This window comes from Microcaecilia unicolor, chromosome 13 (genome assembly GCF_901765095.1).
Source record: "Microcaecilia unicolor chromosome 13, aMicUni1.1, whole genome shotgun sequence".
NCBI classification, from domain to species: domain Eukaryota; kingdom Metazoa; phylum Chordata; class Amphibia; order Gymnophiona; family Siphonopidae; genus Microcaecilia; species Microcaecilia unicolor.
The window spans coordinates 31222464-31235248 of record NC_044043.1 but is presented as its reverse complement, the minus strand read 5'-3'; the positions used below and the strand labels follow the sequence as shown (position 1 = coordinate 31235248).

At 47.9% G+C, this 12785-nt stretch overlaps 1 protein-coding gene across 1 annotated transcript in view; it reads left to right on the top strand.

Annotated features, from left to right (window-relative positions):
* The first annotated feature begins 200 nt into the window (after nucleotides 1-200).
* Nucleotides 201-12785, top strand: part of CCT6A (chaperonin containing TCP1 subunit 6A) — a 103819-nt gene continuing 91234 nt past the window's right edge. The window contains exons 1-2 of the mRNA XM_030222360.1: nucleotides 201-473; nucleotides 4810-4873. Of these exons, the coding sequence (XP_030078220.1) occupies nucleotides 337-473; nucleotides 4810-4873 (201 nt within the window). The 5' untranslated portion in view covers nucleotides 201-336. The remainder of the gene's footprint in view (nucleotides 474-4809; nucleotides 4874-12785) is intronic.

Genomic DNA, 12785 nt, shown 5'->3' with positions numbered 1-12785 from the left:
AGCTGAGCTTCCGGCGGCGCTAATCCACTCTGCTGCGCGGCCCCGAAGGCGACAAAAGGTAACGATGTCGCGCGAGAACTGACGCTCCTTAAACCCCACCAATTGCCTCACGAAGCCCTGGCGACCGCGGCCTGCTTCCACCAATCACATTTTACATAGCGGGGTGGGAAGCTCCAGGCGAGCAAGTTAGATTGTTCTAGAAGCGACGCGTGAGCGTGTGACCGAAGTACATTCTTCTTCCTTTCGTTGGAGCTGAGGAGCGTGGTGAGGGTGGTGGGCCGCCAAGTCAGCCTCGGGTGTATTCCGTTTCTTTGGGGATACGCACCTTCTCTCAGTATGGCTGCCGTAAAGGCTCTGAACCCTAAAGCTGAGGTGGCAAGAGCCCAGGCTGCGCTGGCTGTGAACATCAGTGCGGCACGCGGTCTGCAGGACGTTCTACGGACCAACTTGGGGCCTAAAGGCACTATGAAAATGTACGTTAAGAATGCCGAAAGGGTTGGGTTGTTGGTATGTCAGGTTTTGGGAAGAGGGGCTGTGGTGTGTCTTGGAGACGTGGGGATGGGGTGAGGCAGGGCGGTGTTTACCGTTACCGGTTGCTCACCAACCGATGAAGTTTTTGCAACTTGCGTAGGATCCCATAGACCACACTAGTCGTAACAAAAGAGTTTGCGCTTTATACGCACATTTCCTAATGTTGAAATTGTGCATTCTATGGAGCGTGCATAACGTCTTTTACGTAGCTGGGTATTCTGGTTTCAGGGCTGATCCTCGTGGCCGCGCGAGCGCCAGAGAAGCCGTTTTCTGCCGCAAAAATAAGGTTTGGCTCTACATTGGGCGATGGGGCGGGGAATTATTTTCTAGACATAGGGGGCTCAACTCTAGGTCTTGTCATAGAGATTTTTGTTTTGTTGCTGTTCAGAATAGATTTTCAGTTTGAATTTGAATGTAACATAGTAAATGACGGCAGATAAAGACCTGTGCGGTCCATCCAGTCTGCACAACACAGTTGATAATGATCCTTTGTTATTAAAGCTTAAACGAATAGAGATTTGTGGAACTGGTTTCCTTCTTTTTGGAAGAGTTGTCAGATGCAAGTCATTAGCAAGGGAGACATATCTACAATGAAGCCAGTTACTAAGGGAGTGCCTCAAGGTTCTGCACTTTCAGCTTTATTGTTCAACATCTATATGACTTCGTTGGGTGAAATTTTTTAGGAACGTGTAGGTATAGTATAGGATCTATGTTTGTGGGAAAGGATCCAGATCTTTTGCAATGTCGGTCTGTGAGCTTGCGTGATTCTGTGTTGCCAGTACAGGAATGTATGCATGTATTGAGCTTAATTTTCGACTCTACTATCTATGAAGAATCAAGCAGGTGGATAAGTCAGCATTTTTTCAGCTTCATCCGTTAGCTAAGTTGCAACCTATGTTACCACAATGTTATTTTTGGGCTGTGGTACAAAGTTTTGTGATATCACGTATTGACATCTGCAGTGCACTGTATTTGGGTTTGCCAAAATCAAAGATACAGGCACTGAATGTGTAATTTGGAGCTGCTAACTGCTTTTGATTTAAATAATTGTAATTTCATATGAAAATATATGTAACTTGAGTTCCTCAGCGTTTTCGGAAAGCTTCTGCAGGTATTTGAGGTTGGATGTTTTGAGCCAAACTTTGTCTTGAAATTATTTTGTTAATTTATGATACAGGGATATGAAACCAAACTTTGGGCATTTTGCATTGATTGGTGACCAAAGCGATCTATTCCTGTTGTCTCACAGAAGGGAATCACATCTCAATCATCTTCTCGCACAGGGCACTTGGTTAGTTCATTAGCGAACATATAGTATCAGTTAAAGAATCAAATCATAAGTGTACAGATGGGCAATCAAGTAGCAGTGTACTATGTTAACAAGCAGGGAGGCGTAGGATCCAAACCATTTGTGAAGAGGCTACCACCAACATATGCAATCTAGTGACTTAACTAAATTCTCAATAGCATTGTGTCTTCCATGAATACTGAACATGATGATAGATTCCCACAGCAGAACACAATTATTCAATCCTATTTTGAAAATGGGGGACACTATTAGAAATAGATCTCTTCTCATCAGTTAATGCGAAAAGCTGGAAGTTGTGCTCAAAATATCCAACCTCATACAGAAAAGCAGCAGATGCATTCTTCATTTCATAGAAAACAGGACTTCTTTATGCTTTTCTGCCAATTCCATTGATTTCCAGAACACTTAAGAACATAAGAGTAGCCATACTGTCAGGCCAGTGGTCCATGTAGCCCAGTATCCTGTTTCCAACAGTGGCCAAGCAAGGTCACAAGTAGCTGGCAGAAACCCAAATGGTAGCAGCATTCCATGCTACCAATCCCAGGGCAAGCAGTTGCATCCCCATGTCTGTCTCAATAGCAGAATATGGACTTTTCCTCCAGGAACTTGTCCAAACCTTTTTTTAAACCTAGGTACGCTCTTACTACATCCTCCGGCAAAGAATTCCAGAGTTTGACTATTTGTTGAGTGAAAAAATATTTCCTCCTATTTGTTTTAAAAGTATTTCCATTTAACTTCCTTGGGTGTCCCCTAGTCTTTGTACTTTTGGAATGAGTAAAAAATCGATTTACTTTTATTCTCATTCTACACCACTCAGGATTTTGTAGACCTTAATCATATCTTCCTCCTCATCTGTCTCTTTTCCAAGCTGAAGAGCCCTAATCTCTTTAGCATTTTCTCACACAAGGGGAGTTCCATCCACTTTATCATTTTGGTCGCTCTTTTTTTTTAATCTTTTCTAATTCCGCAGCTTGCCAAATATGCCAAGACAGCCCTGGTACCCGTTTCTAAGACAAATGTTAAGTTGGTGCTCCGTGGCTTTGCCACTAAACGAAGATCTGATAACCCAAAATCATGGTACTCTAGTACATCAGATATGCGAACACTAGACTTGACAGCTTGGTTAATTGAACCTCTGGAATAGATGAACTTCATTTTTCACCAGTTGTCCAAACTTTTTTATAACTATAAAAAGGTGTCATATACAATTTAATATCTGTGAATTGCTTTTGGATTATTCAGATTAGTAATGGAACAATACATTTATGCAAACTCTAATACATTGAACCCAAGTGTAGAGGAGTAGCCTAATGGTTTATTTTATTTGTTGCATTTGTTAGTGCAGTGAGCTGGGGAACTGGGTTTAATTCCCACTGCAGCTCCTTGTGACCCTTGGGCAAATGATTTAACCGTCCATTGCCCCAGATACAAAAGAAAACACTTCAGATTGTGAGCCCACCAGGGACAGAGAAAGCACCTACATATGCCTTGTGTGTGTCTAGTAGCACTATAGAAATGATTCGTAGTGGTAGTTAGCTACCTGTAATATACTATTACTGTTCCAACAAAGGAGTTGGGGGGGGGGGGGTAATTTGACATAGCTTTAAGGCCACAAAAAAGTAATTTAGGGCTCATATGTACATATGCTATACATGATCCAGCAAGTTCCTGGAGGAAAAGTCCATATTCTGCTATTGAGACAGACATGGGGATGCAACTGCTTGCCCTCTGATTGGTAGCATTGAATGTTGCCACAATTTGGGTTTCTGCCAGGTACTTGTGACCTTGCTTGGCCACTGTTAGAAACAGTGGGCTAGATGGACCATTGGTCTGATAGTATGGCTATTAATGTAGTGGTCATTGTAGCACAACATATTACAGAGAAAAACAGTGTGTTTCATTATTAAAGACTTCACAATTGAGATAATCAAAGGAAACTTTGAGAATGGAAACCATTTGAAATTAGAATGATGCAGACAGGTAGTACTTCATTGACTGATACAGTAAGGCATCAGCTTTCAGAGACCAGAGTCCATCAAAAGTATGACACAAAAAACTATTCTGGACAAGGAGAATTTGAAATTAGGATTATGAAGCAGTTTGAAGCTAACAAAAGAGTTTAACAAAGATATTGACTTTCTCACCCATTATCAGATATAGAGCCTCTCAACTAAAGTTTTACTGTCTTTTCACATCGGTCAACCTCTCCCTTTGACTTTGAGATATAAACACGTCAAGGGCTTTTATTCTTTTTAATTTTAGTATAACTGCATTATTTCTTCACTGCTGTGTAGGAGAGGATAACTCTTTCAAGGCAATCGGAGGCATTTAATCCAGTTAAAAAAAAATTTTTTAAATTAGAAAAAACCCTTACAACTTGCCAATAGTTCATCTTTATTTGCTATACTGCCTATAAAATTGTTTTTACTTAGGGGTTTACAATAGAACTAAATATACTTCTGAAAGAGAAGTAAGCCCCTCCAAGCCCACGAGAAGAGGATAAAGACATCTATATAATACAAAATATTCCCAGTTCCCCCCTCCCCAGTATTAAAAATCACGGGGCTGTGTTTACTAAGGTGAGCTATAGGCATGTTAGAGATTTTAACGCGTGTTAAACACTAATGCACCCATAGCAATGTTTTGGTGTGTTAGTGTTTAATGCACTTAACTTTAAAGGCACATTAATAACACTAACACGCCTTAGTAAACATACCCCTCAGTGTCTTTTTGCCCTTTTAGGTTAATTAACAGGAAATAAGGAGGGGATCATAGGGTAATTACTGAATTATCGAACAGTTCCCCACCACCACCACTTCCCACAACTTAACAAAAGATAGAATATGGCAACTGTAAGTGGTAAAGGGGCCATAGAGACAGCCACCAACACAGTCCATTTGCAGTGATCTCGGAGGGTGTAAGTGCTATATGCAAATGATGTTTTGGGGTCTTATTTTTGTCTTCTGCAGGCTTGTGTCTGGTGCTGGGGACATAAAGCTTACTAAAGATGGTAACGTGTTACTCCATGAAATGGTGAGTCCAAGGGAAGTATGGCTATGGTTTTGTCTTGATGTTTGTTACATTCATAGTGGGAAGTAAATGTTGGTATGTAAATGTACAAAAAAAAGTATAATGGTGGTGTATATAACTATGCACAAAGAGAATAGCTGTCTTTAACTCAGTTCATACACTAATGGAATTTTTTCCCTAAGGTGCTGATAGTTTTTGTACTGTATATTCTAATGATACCTGAAGATATTTAGAGTGCATTTAAAAAAAATCACAATAACATAAGTTTTCTAAACAACTTGAAAATCTTCCTTGACTCTACTGTGGTTTGCTTTGTAAGTTATGCACTAAAGTAAATGCCACCAGAAACATTTTTATATGAAATCTCACTATGTCACAATGCGCTTAGAGGAGAAAAAGGACTAAAGAATGACATGGGGATGGGGACATGCGATAATCCACGTAATGGTAAACATTTTGAAGAGTTTACCCTGATTACAGGAAGAAGAAAAACTTTTTAGTGTGATAAAACAAAAGCATTTCCCGCAGATTACCATGTCTGTATTTCCATATCTCTTGTAGCCCCCCCCCCCCCCCCCCCCAGGTCAGACTTCTGTCTTTCTCTCCTGTCCTCCTCTCCCCCCCTCCCCGTGTACCTTTTAAAAGTTATTCCCTCCATAGGTCTTCAGAAGCCCAAGGCAATTCCTACACACTGCTGCTGTGCTGATCCAACAGCCTTCTGTCTGATGCAATTTCCTGTTTCCATTCAGGCGGGAAGCATCAAACAGAAGACTGAGGTTGTAAATAACACACTGTGAAATGGCTAGCGTCTGACCAAACTTGGAGTGAACCAGTAGTCATCGGGCACTTTGCCACCACTGTGCCAAGAAACCACCAACTTCCTCATCAACCCTCCAGACCGGTCAAGACGCTTGGGTTATGCTCGCCTACCAGCAGAGGGAGACTGAGAACACAAAACTTGAGACTATGTACTTATAACCTGTGCCTAGCCATCTATAGCCAGTATTTTCTCAGTCTCAGCAGAGGGTAGACAGGCAGCCTGTGCAGCTTGCCCGATCTGGATAGGTTTTTGAGTTAATTTTCAGAGTTTTCCTTTGTTTCTGTGCTATTTCCAATGGATCCCTGTGCCTGGAAGATTTTGGTGTGCTAGGGGTTGCGGGTCCGCTGGGGCCCGTCATTGTCCCCTTTGGGGTGTCACACCCGGGTGGCCGGGTCCCTCCCCCGGTCTGGCTCTCCGTTTGGGCAGCTTTGTGCCTCGGCTGCAGTTTGTATACTGCAGCCTTGAGTGCCAGATGGTGTTAGCAGCAGCAAGGCTCAAATTAAAGGCTGCAGTAAAGTTTGATTGAAAAAAAAAAAAAAAAGAGTCAGGCCCAAACGCTGGGGAGAGCTATTGGAGCTGCACTCCGGAGAGACGGAGCTGTTCAGCTGTGGTCAAGGCGCTGAGTTTTTCCTGCTCGGGGTGAGTTTTTTCTTTGTTCTTACTATTGAGGCACTTGTTGTTGGCGGTCAGCTGGGCTTCGCGAAGATGTCAGGGAGACCGCTTCGGTGTAGATCGTAGTGCGCGTCGGGCGTTGACGCGGTGGGCAGCACTTGTCGTTTTTGCGGGGAGCCAAAGCCGCAATCCTCCGTACCGCCTGGTGTTAGCGGCGGAGGTTCCCGCGACTTGCGTCCCAGAGGTTGCGGCGCCTTTGACTAGCGGCCCTGCGGCGGTTTCCGTTTTTTGGCGGGAACCGCCGCCATTTGGATTCGGCGCTGCATGGGCCCAACGGAGTCGGGGGACTGCAGGGCAGTCAATTTTCAGCGCCTTTCGGGGGGCGATGCCTGGGTAGGATCGGGTTTCCCCCGGATTTCATTTGGAATTTATTTCAGGCTTGGCAGGCGGGGCCGACTCGAGCGAGCCCCTTAGTCTTGGGGACGGGGGGGGCTAGCGCGAAGAGACCACGTGTAGAGTGGTCTGAGGAGTTAGAAGATTTTTCGCCTCCGGAGTCGGAGGGTGACTTTAGCCTTCTAGGAGAGCAGGAGGGGTCGCTGGCTGGCTATGATAAGGAGCTTGCGCTGCCTGGGGAGGATCCCTCGGTGGTGCGCATTTTTCAGCGAGATGAATTGTCAGAGCTGATTGATCAGGTGGTTGCGACCCTCAAATTTGATCCGGCGGCAGCTCCGTTAGAGGCCGGGAAGCAGGATCCGTTGGTTAAGGGGATCAGACGGGTGTCGTGTACTTTCCCTATGAATGCGGATTTGAGAGAAATGATTACTCAGGAGTGGCAGGCGCCGGAGGCGCCATGTAAGGTGGCTCGGGCCATGGCTAAGCTTTATCCCCTGCCGCAGGAAGATAGAGATTCTTTCAAGCCTCCGACCGTGGATGCCGTGGTGACGGCAGTGACTAAGGCTACGGCGATTCCGGTGGATGGAGGGGCTGCGTTGCGAGACCCTCAGGATAGAAAATTGGAGACTTTCCTAAAGCGCAGTTTTGATTTGTCGGCTCTGGCGTTGCAGGCGTCGGTCTGTGGAGGTCTGGTGGCGCGGGCTTGTTTCCGTTGGGCGGAGCGGCTCTTAGATAGAGCCTCTTTGACTCAAGATCTGGCAAAGTTGGAGTTGGGGTCCTCCTTTTTGGCGGATGCGCTGTATGATTTGTTGCGGGCCTCGGCAAAGAACATGTCTCTAGCGGTGGCAGCTCGTCTGGCCCTGTGGTTAAGAGGCTGGATGGCGGATGCTGCGTCCAAGGCCAAGTTGTGTTCGCTTCCGTTTAAAGGCTCTTTGCTGTTTGGTGAAGAGTTGGATAAGTTGGTGAGAGGTCTTAGTGACGCTAAGGTTCCTCGGCTTCCGGAGCTTCGCCCTAAGGCTTCTAGGGGATCCGCGGGTCGTGGACGGTTTCAGGAAGCTAAGCGGTATCGGCCTGGTAGATATTCTGGTGGGACTAGGGTCGTTTCTTTCAGAGAACCCAGTCCTTTCGCGGTGGCTGTCGTGGAGGGCGAGGTTTCTCTTCGGGAGCGTCCGGTGCGTCCCGTCCTTCTCAATGATGGTTTGGGGGCCCAGCCTCTGGTCCGCGTGGGGGCTCGCTTACGCTTGTTTTACCAGAGATGGGCCCAGATCACGTCAGACCAGTGGGTGCTGCAAATAGTCCGAGACGGGTACGCGCTAGAGTTCGACAGACCTCTGTCCGACTTCTTTCTCGTGTCTCCCTGTCATTCTCGGCGCAAGGCGAGAGCGGTCCGAGATACTCTGTCGCGCCTGGTAGATTTAGGGGCTGTAGTACCTGTTCCTCCAGCAGAGAAAGGAAAGGGATGTTATTCCATATACTTCGTGGTTCCCAAAAAAGAGGACGCTTTTCGTCCCATTTTGGATCTCAAGAAGGTCAATGCAGCCCTAAAGGTTCCTTCCTTTCGGATGGAAACGTTACGCTCCGTCATTGTAGCGGTTCAGGAAGGGGAATTTCTGACTTCTCTAGATCTGACAGAAGCGTATTTGCACATCCCCATCCTGGAGGCGCATCAGCGTTTTCTTCGCTTTGTGGTGCTAGGGAGACATTTTCAGTTTTGCGCGCTTCCCTTCGGCCTGGCCACTGCTCCTCGAACCTTCTCCAAGGTGATGGTCGTGGTGGCAGCAGCTCTGCGGTTGCAGGGCATTTTGGTGCACCCGTACCTAGACGACTGGTTGATTCGGGCCAAGTCAAGGTCGGAGAGCAAGGAGGTCACCGGTCGGGTGGTGTCCTTTTTGCAATCTCTGGGCTGGGTTGTCAATCTGGCCAAGAGTCACCTAGTGCCGTCGCAGTCTCTCGAGTATCTGGGAGTCCGTTTCGACACGAAGAGAGGCCGGGTGTTCTTGACTCCCTCTCGCATGTCCAAGCTGCAAGCTCAGATCCGTCATTTCCGAGCCCAGAGGGCACCGTCGGCGCGGGAGTACCTTCAGGTGTTGGGTCTGATGGCCGCATCAATAGAGGTAGTTCCCTGGGCCAGGGCGCATATGAGGCAGCTGCAGGGTGCGTTGTTGTCTCGTTGGTCCCCTCAGTCGCAGGATCTGGAGGAGAGTCTCTCTCTGTCGGAGGTGGTTCGTCGCAGTCTCAGCTGGTGGCTCCATTCTCCGAACCTAGCGAAGGGCATGCCGCTGGCCACTCCACATTGGGTGGTGATGACCACGGATGCGAGTTTGATGGGCTGGGGGGCGCATTGTCTGGGACAGGTGGCCCAGGGACTTTGGACAGTGGAGGAGGCATGTTGGTCCATCAATCGTCTGGAGACGCGTGCAATTCGGTTGGCTCTTCGGTCCTTTCAGAGTCTGGTAGACGGCAAGGCAGTCAGGGTGCTTTCCGACAATGCCACAGCCGTGGCGTATGTGAATCGACAGGGAGGAACGAAGAGTCCCGGTTTAGCGGTAGAGGCAGCAGAGTTGCTGGTGTGGGCAGAAGCACATCTGCAGAGTCTCTCGGCGGGGCACGTGGCAGGGGTGGACAACGTGAGCACGGATTATCTGAGCAGGCACACGTTGGATCCCGGAGAGTGGGCTCTCCATCCCTCCGTGTTCGAGCGGATAGTGTTACAGTGGGGTCGACCGGTGTTGGATCTAATGGCGTCGTCCGCCAATGCACAAGTCTCTCGGTTCTTCAGTCGTCGAAGAGATTCTCGGGCCGAGGGCATCGACGCGCTGGTCCTTCCGTGGCCGACTCAGCAGTTGCTCTACGTGTTTCCGCCGTGGCTGCTGGTGGGCCGCGTGGTCCAGCGGATCGGTCGTCACTCGGGATTAGTAGTTCTGATTAGCGCCCAATTGGCCCCGGCGTCCGTGGTACGGAGATCTGATGCGGTTGCTGGTGCAGGATCCGATTCCCCTGGGGCCTCGGGTGAGATTGGTTCAGGGGCCGATCGAGATGGCCGACCCCTCTCGTTCTTGCTTATGGCTTGGCTCTTGAAAGGCACCGTTAAGACGCAAAGGTTCTCGGCCAGGGTGATTGATACAATGTTGCGGTCTCGTAAGAGGTCTACTTCCTTGGCATATGTGCGGTGTGGCGCATTTTCGAGAATTGGTGTCAGGAGCGGGGCTATGCCCCGTTGCGCGTTTCGGCAGTGGAAGTGTTGGATTTTCTTCAGGATGGTTTGGATAGGGGGCTTTCGCTCTCCTCTCTGAAGGTTCAGGTGTCAGCCTTGTCTTGTTTTAGAGGTAAGGTTCGGGGAGTATCCTTGGCGGCTTCTCCAGACGTGGGGCGGTTTTTGAAGGCAGTGAAGTTGCTTCGGCCGCCTCGCCGCCCGGTGGTTCCGTCTTGGGATTTAAATTTGGTCTTGGAGGCTCTGGCGGGGCCTCCGTTTGAACCCTTGCCTTCCATTACGTGTAAGGACCTTACTTTGAAGACAGTCTTTTTGGTGGCTATTTCTTCAGCGCGTAGGATTTCGGAGCTTCAGGCTTTATCTTGCAGAGAGCCTTTTCTGTCCTTTGCCAAAGAGAAAGTGACTTTACGCACGGTTCCTTCCTTTGTTCCTAAGGTGGTGTCTTTTTTTCATGTCAATCAGGTGATTTCGTTGCCAGTGTTGGGGGATCGTGCTGGGGATCCCTTGCAGCGTCGTTTGGCTAAGTTGGATGTGCGGCGCGTCTTGCGGTCATATTTGAGCAGAACCCAAGATTTTCGATCTTCGGACAGGTTGTTTGTTTTGTTTGGAGGTCCCAAGAAAGGTGAAGCTGCCTCCAAGGCTACTCTGGCTAGATGGTTGAAGGAGACTATTGCTTCGGCTTATTTGTTGAGGCGTCGGGCAGTGCCCTCTTTACTTAAGGCACATTCTACTCGGGGAGTAGCCGCTTCTTGGGCGGAAGCTAGTTTTATTCCACCGCAGGATATTTGTAGGGCAGCGGTGTGGTCCTCCATCCATTCCTTTGTGAAGCATTACAGACTTGATGTTCAGGCGAAAGAAGATGCCCGGTTTGGAGCGGCTGTGTTGTCTTCTGCTTTTCGTGGGTCCCGCCCTTAGTTGGGATACTGCTTTGGTACGTCCCAAGCGTCTTGACCGGTCTGGAGGGTTGATGAGGAAGGTGAAATTAGGCCTTACCTGCTAATTTTCTTTCCTCTAGACCCTCCAGACCGGTCAGGAGCCCACCCGTTCTTTTCGCAGAAGTATTCCTCAGCCGTGTCTTTGCATAACAGTATTTTGAGCCGTGTATAGGGATAGCAGTATTTTGAGCCGTGTTCTGCTAGGACTATTCCTTTAAGGTTTTGTGTGGTCAGAGAGAATTCTTTGACTCTAAGACATTACAGAGCGGGACGCTGTGACGTCTTGTCTGTTTTCAGCACACTGTTGGTACTTGTCCTTGGGTTTTCCAGGTACAGGGGTTTCTAGTTTCACAGTTGTGTTTTTATTCTCTGCTTTGCTAAGTGTATACTGGCTATAGATGGCTAGGCACAGGTTATAAGTACATAGTCTCAAGTTTTGTGTTCTCAGTCTCCCTCTGCTGGTAGGCGAGCATAACCCAAGCGTCTTGACCGGTCTGGAGGGTCTAGAGGAAAGAAAATTAGCAGGTAAGGCCTAATTTCACCATTTGACATGGTTTGAGCTCAGTACAGCCTGTCAGCAGCAATACACTTCAGAACTAGATGCGTTTGACCTGTCAACAGCAATGTCAGATACCTATGGAACATAGAACCTTAGCCAGCTATAATATAGGGATTTCTTTCTGGTATGATTTAAATCCTAAAAACGGTGTTAAATGCTACATTTTTAAAAAATGTTTGCAGAGGGTTTTCTGAGATCTCCTTATTAATATTTCTTTTGAAAACGCAGATATCTGAGCACTGAGACTTCTGAACAAAGTAATCCTTGCAGTGTCAAGATGTCAAGACTTTCATTCAGTACTAGAGAAAAGGAAAATCCTACACTGCAAACATTCAACAGTTTACTATGGATTTCAGAAAATCATTTTTGTTTTCATAGTCTCCCTCTGAAATTATTTGATTTTCCATAGCGCCTCACAGATCAGTCCAGAGCTTGTGGGTTATATCCCTCTACCAGCAGGTGGAGACAGAGAGCGCCACCATGGTTAAGCTGGTGCAGCCAACTTAACATTGGTATTCTCTCTATCTAGCAGGTGGAGCGTCATAGCCGTTCAGCTCTGGATAGATCCAGGTCCTAACCCATTCCCCGGACCTTGTTTTGAGCCTGGATCAGGGTTTGATGTCCCAGATCTTGGGATAGTTGAGGTACACCTTGTGGTGCCAGGTCCTCCTCCCCACGCCCCCGCCATGCTCCCTAACATCTGTGCCTTGGTTTGTCTGGCTGCAGTGATCTCCTGCCTTTCAAAAAAAAAAAAAAAAAATCACAAAACCTGTTGATGTGTCTGCAGGGCAGTTTAAAAAAAAAAAAAAAAAAAAAGACGGAGGAGTGCTGTGCAGCACTGGGAGCTCCTCCCGGAGAGGGAGGGGGAGTTTGACTGGGTTCGCCTCTCAGCACTCCTTATGTCGGTGTGGGAGCCAGAGAGCAGCGTCGGGAAGAGGAGTGTGAAACATACACGCACCAAAAAGTGCTGGACATGCAGCCGCTGGTAGCGGGTAGCCCAATTAAACGAGGAGCTGATTTCCGTTTTGGTGGGATTTTTGGGTGCCTGTTTCCCAATGGGAACCATTTTGTCTGCCCAGCTGCGTTCGGTGCAGTACGTGGCAGTGGGACAGCCAGGCTGAGCAGACTCATGCATTGACTGACCCCCATGTGCGAGGGGAATACTGGGGGCAACAGTGCTCCTTTCTCACCGGAGTTTGTGCTTTTTGTGCACAAGCTTTCATGTTGAAACGGGCAGGGGGTCCTCACAGTGTCGCATCTCTCCTCCCCTCCCCCCGACCTCTTTCCTTTCATCAGCCCCTGTTAGCCAAGTGGGCCCAGGTTGAGGCCTTAGATCTGGATGACTCCTCCATTGCTTCAGACACGAATGACGCCTTCCTTTCTGG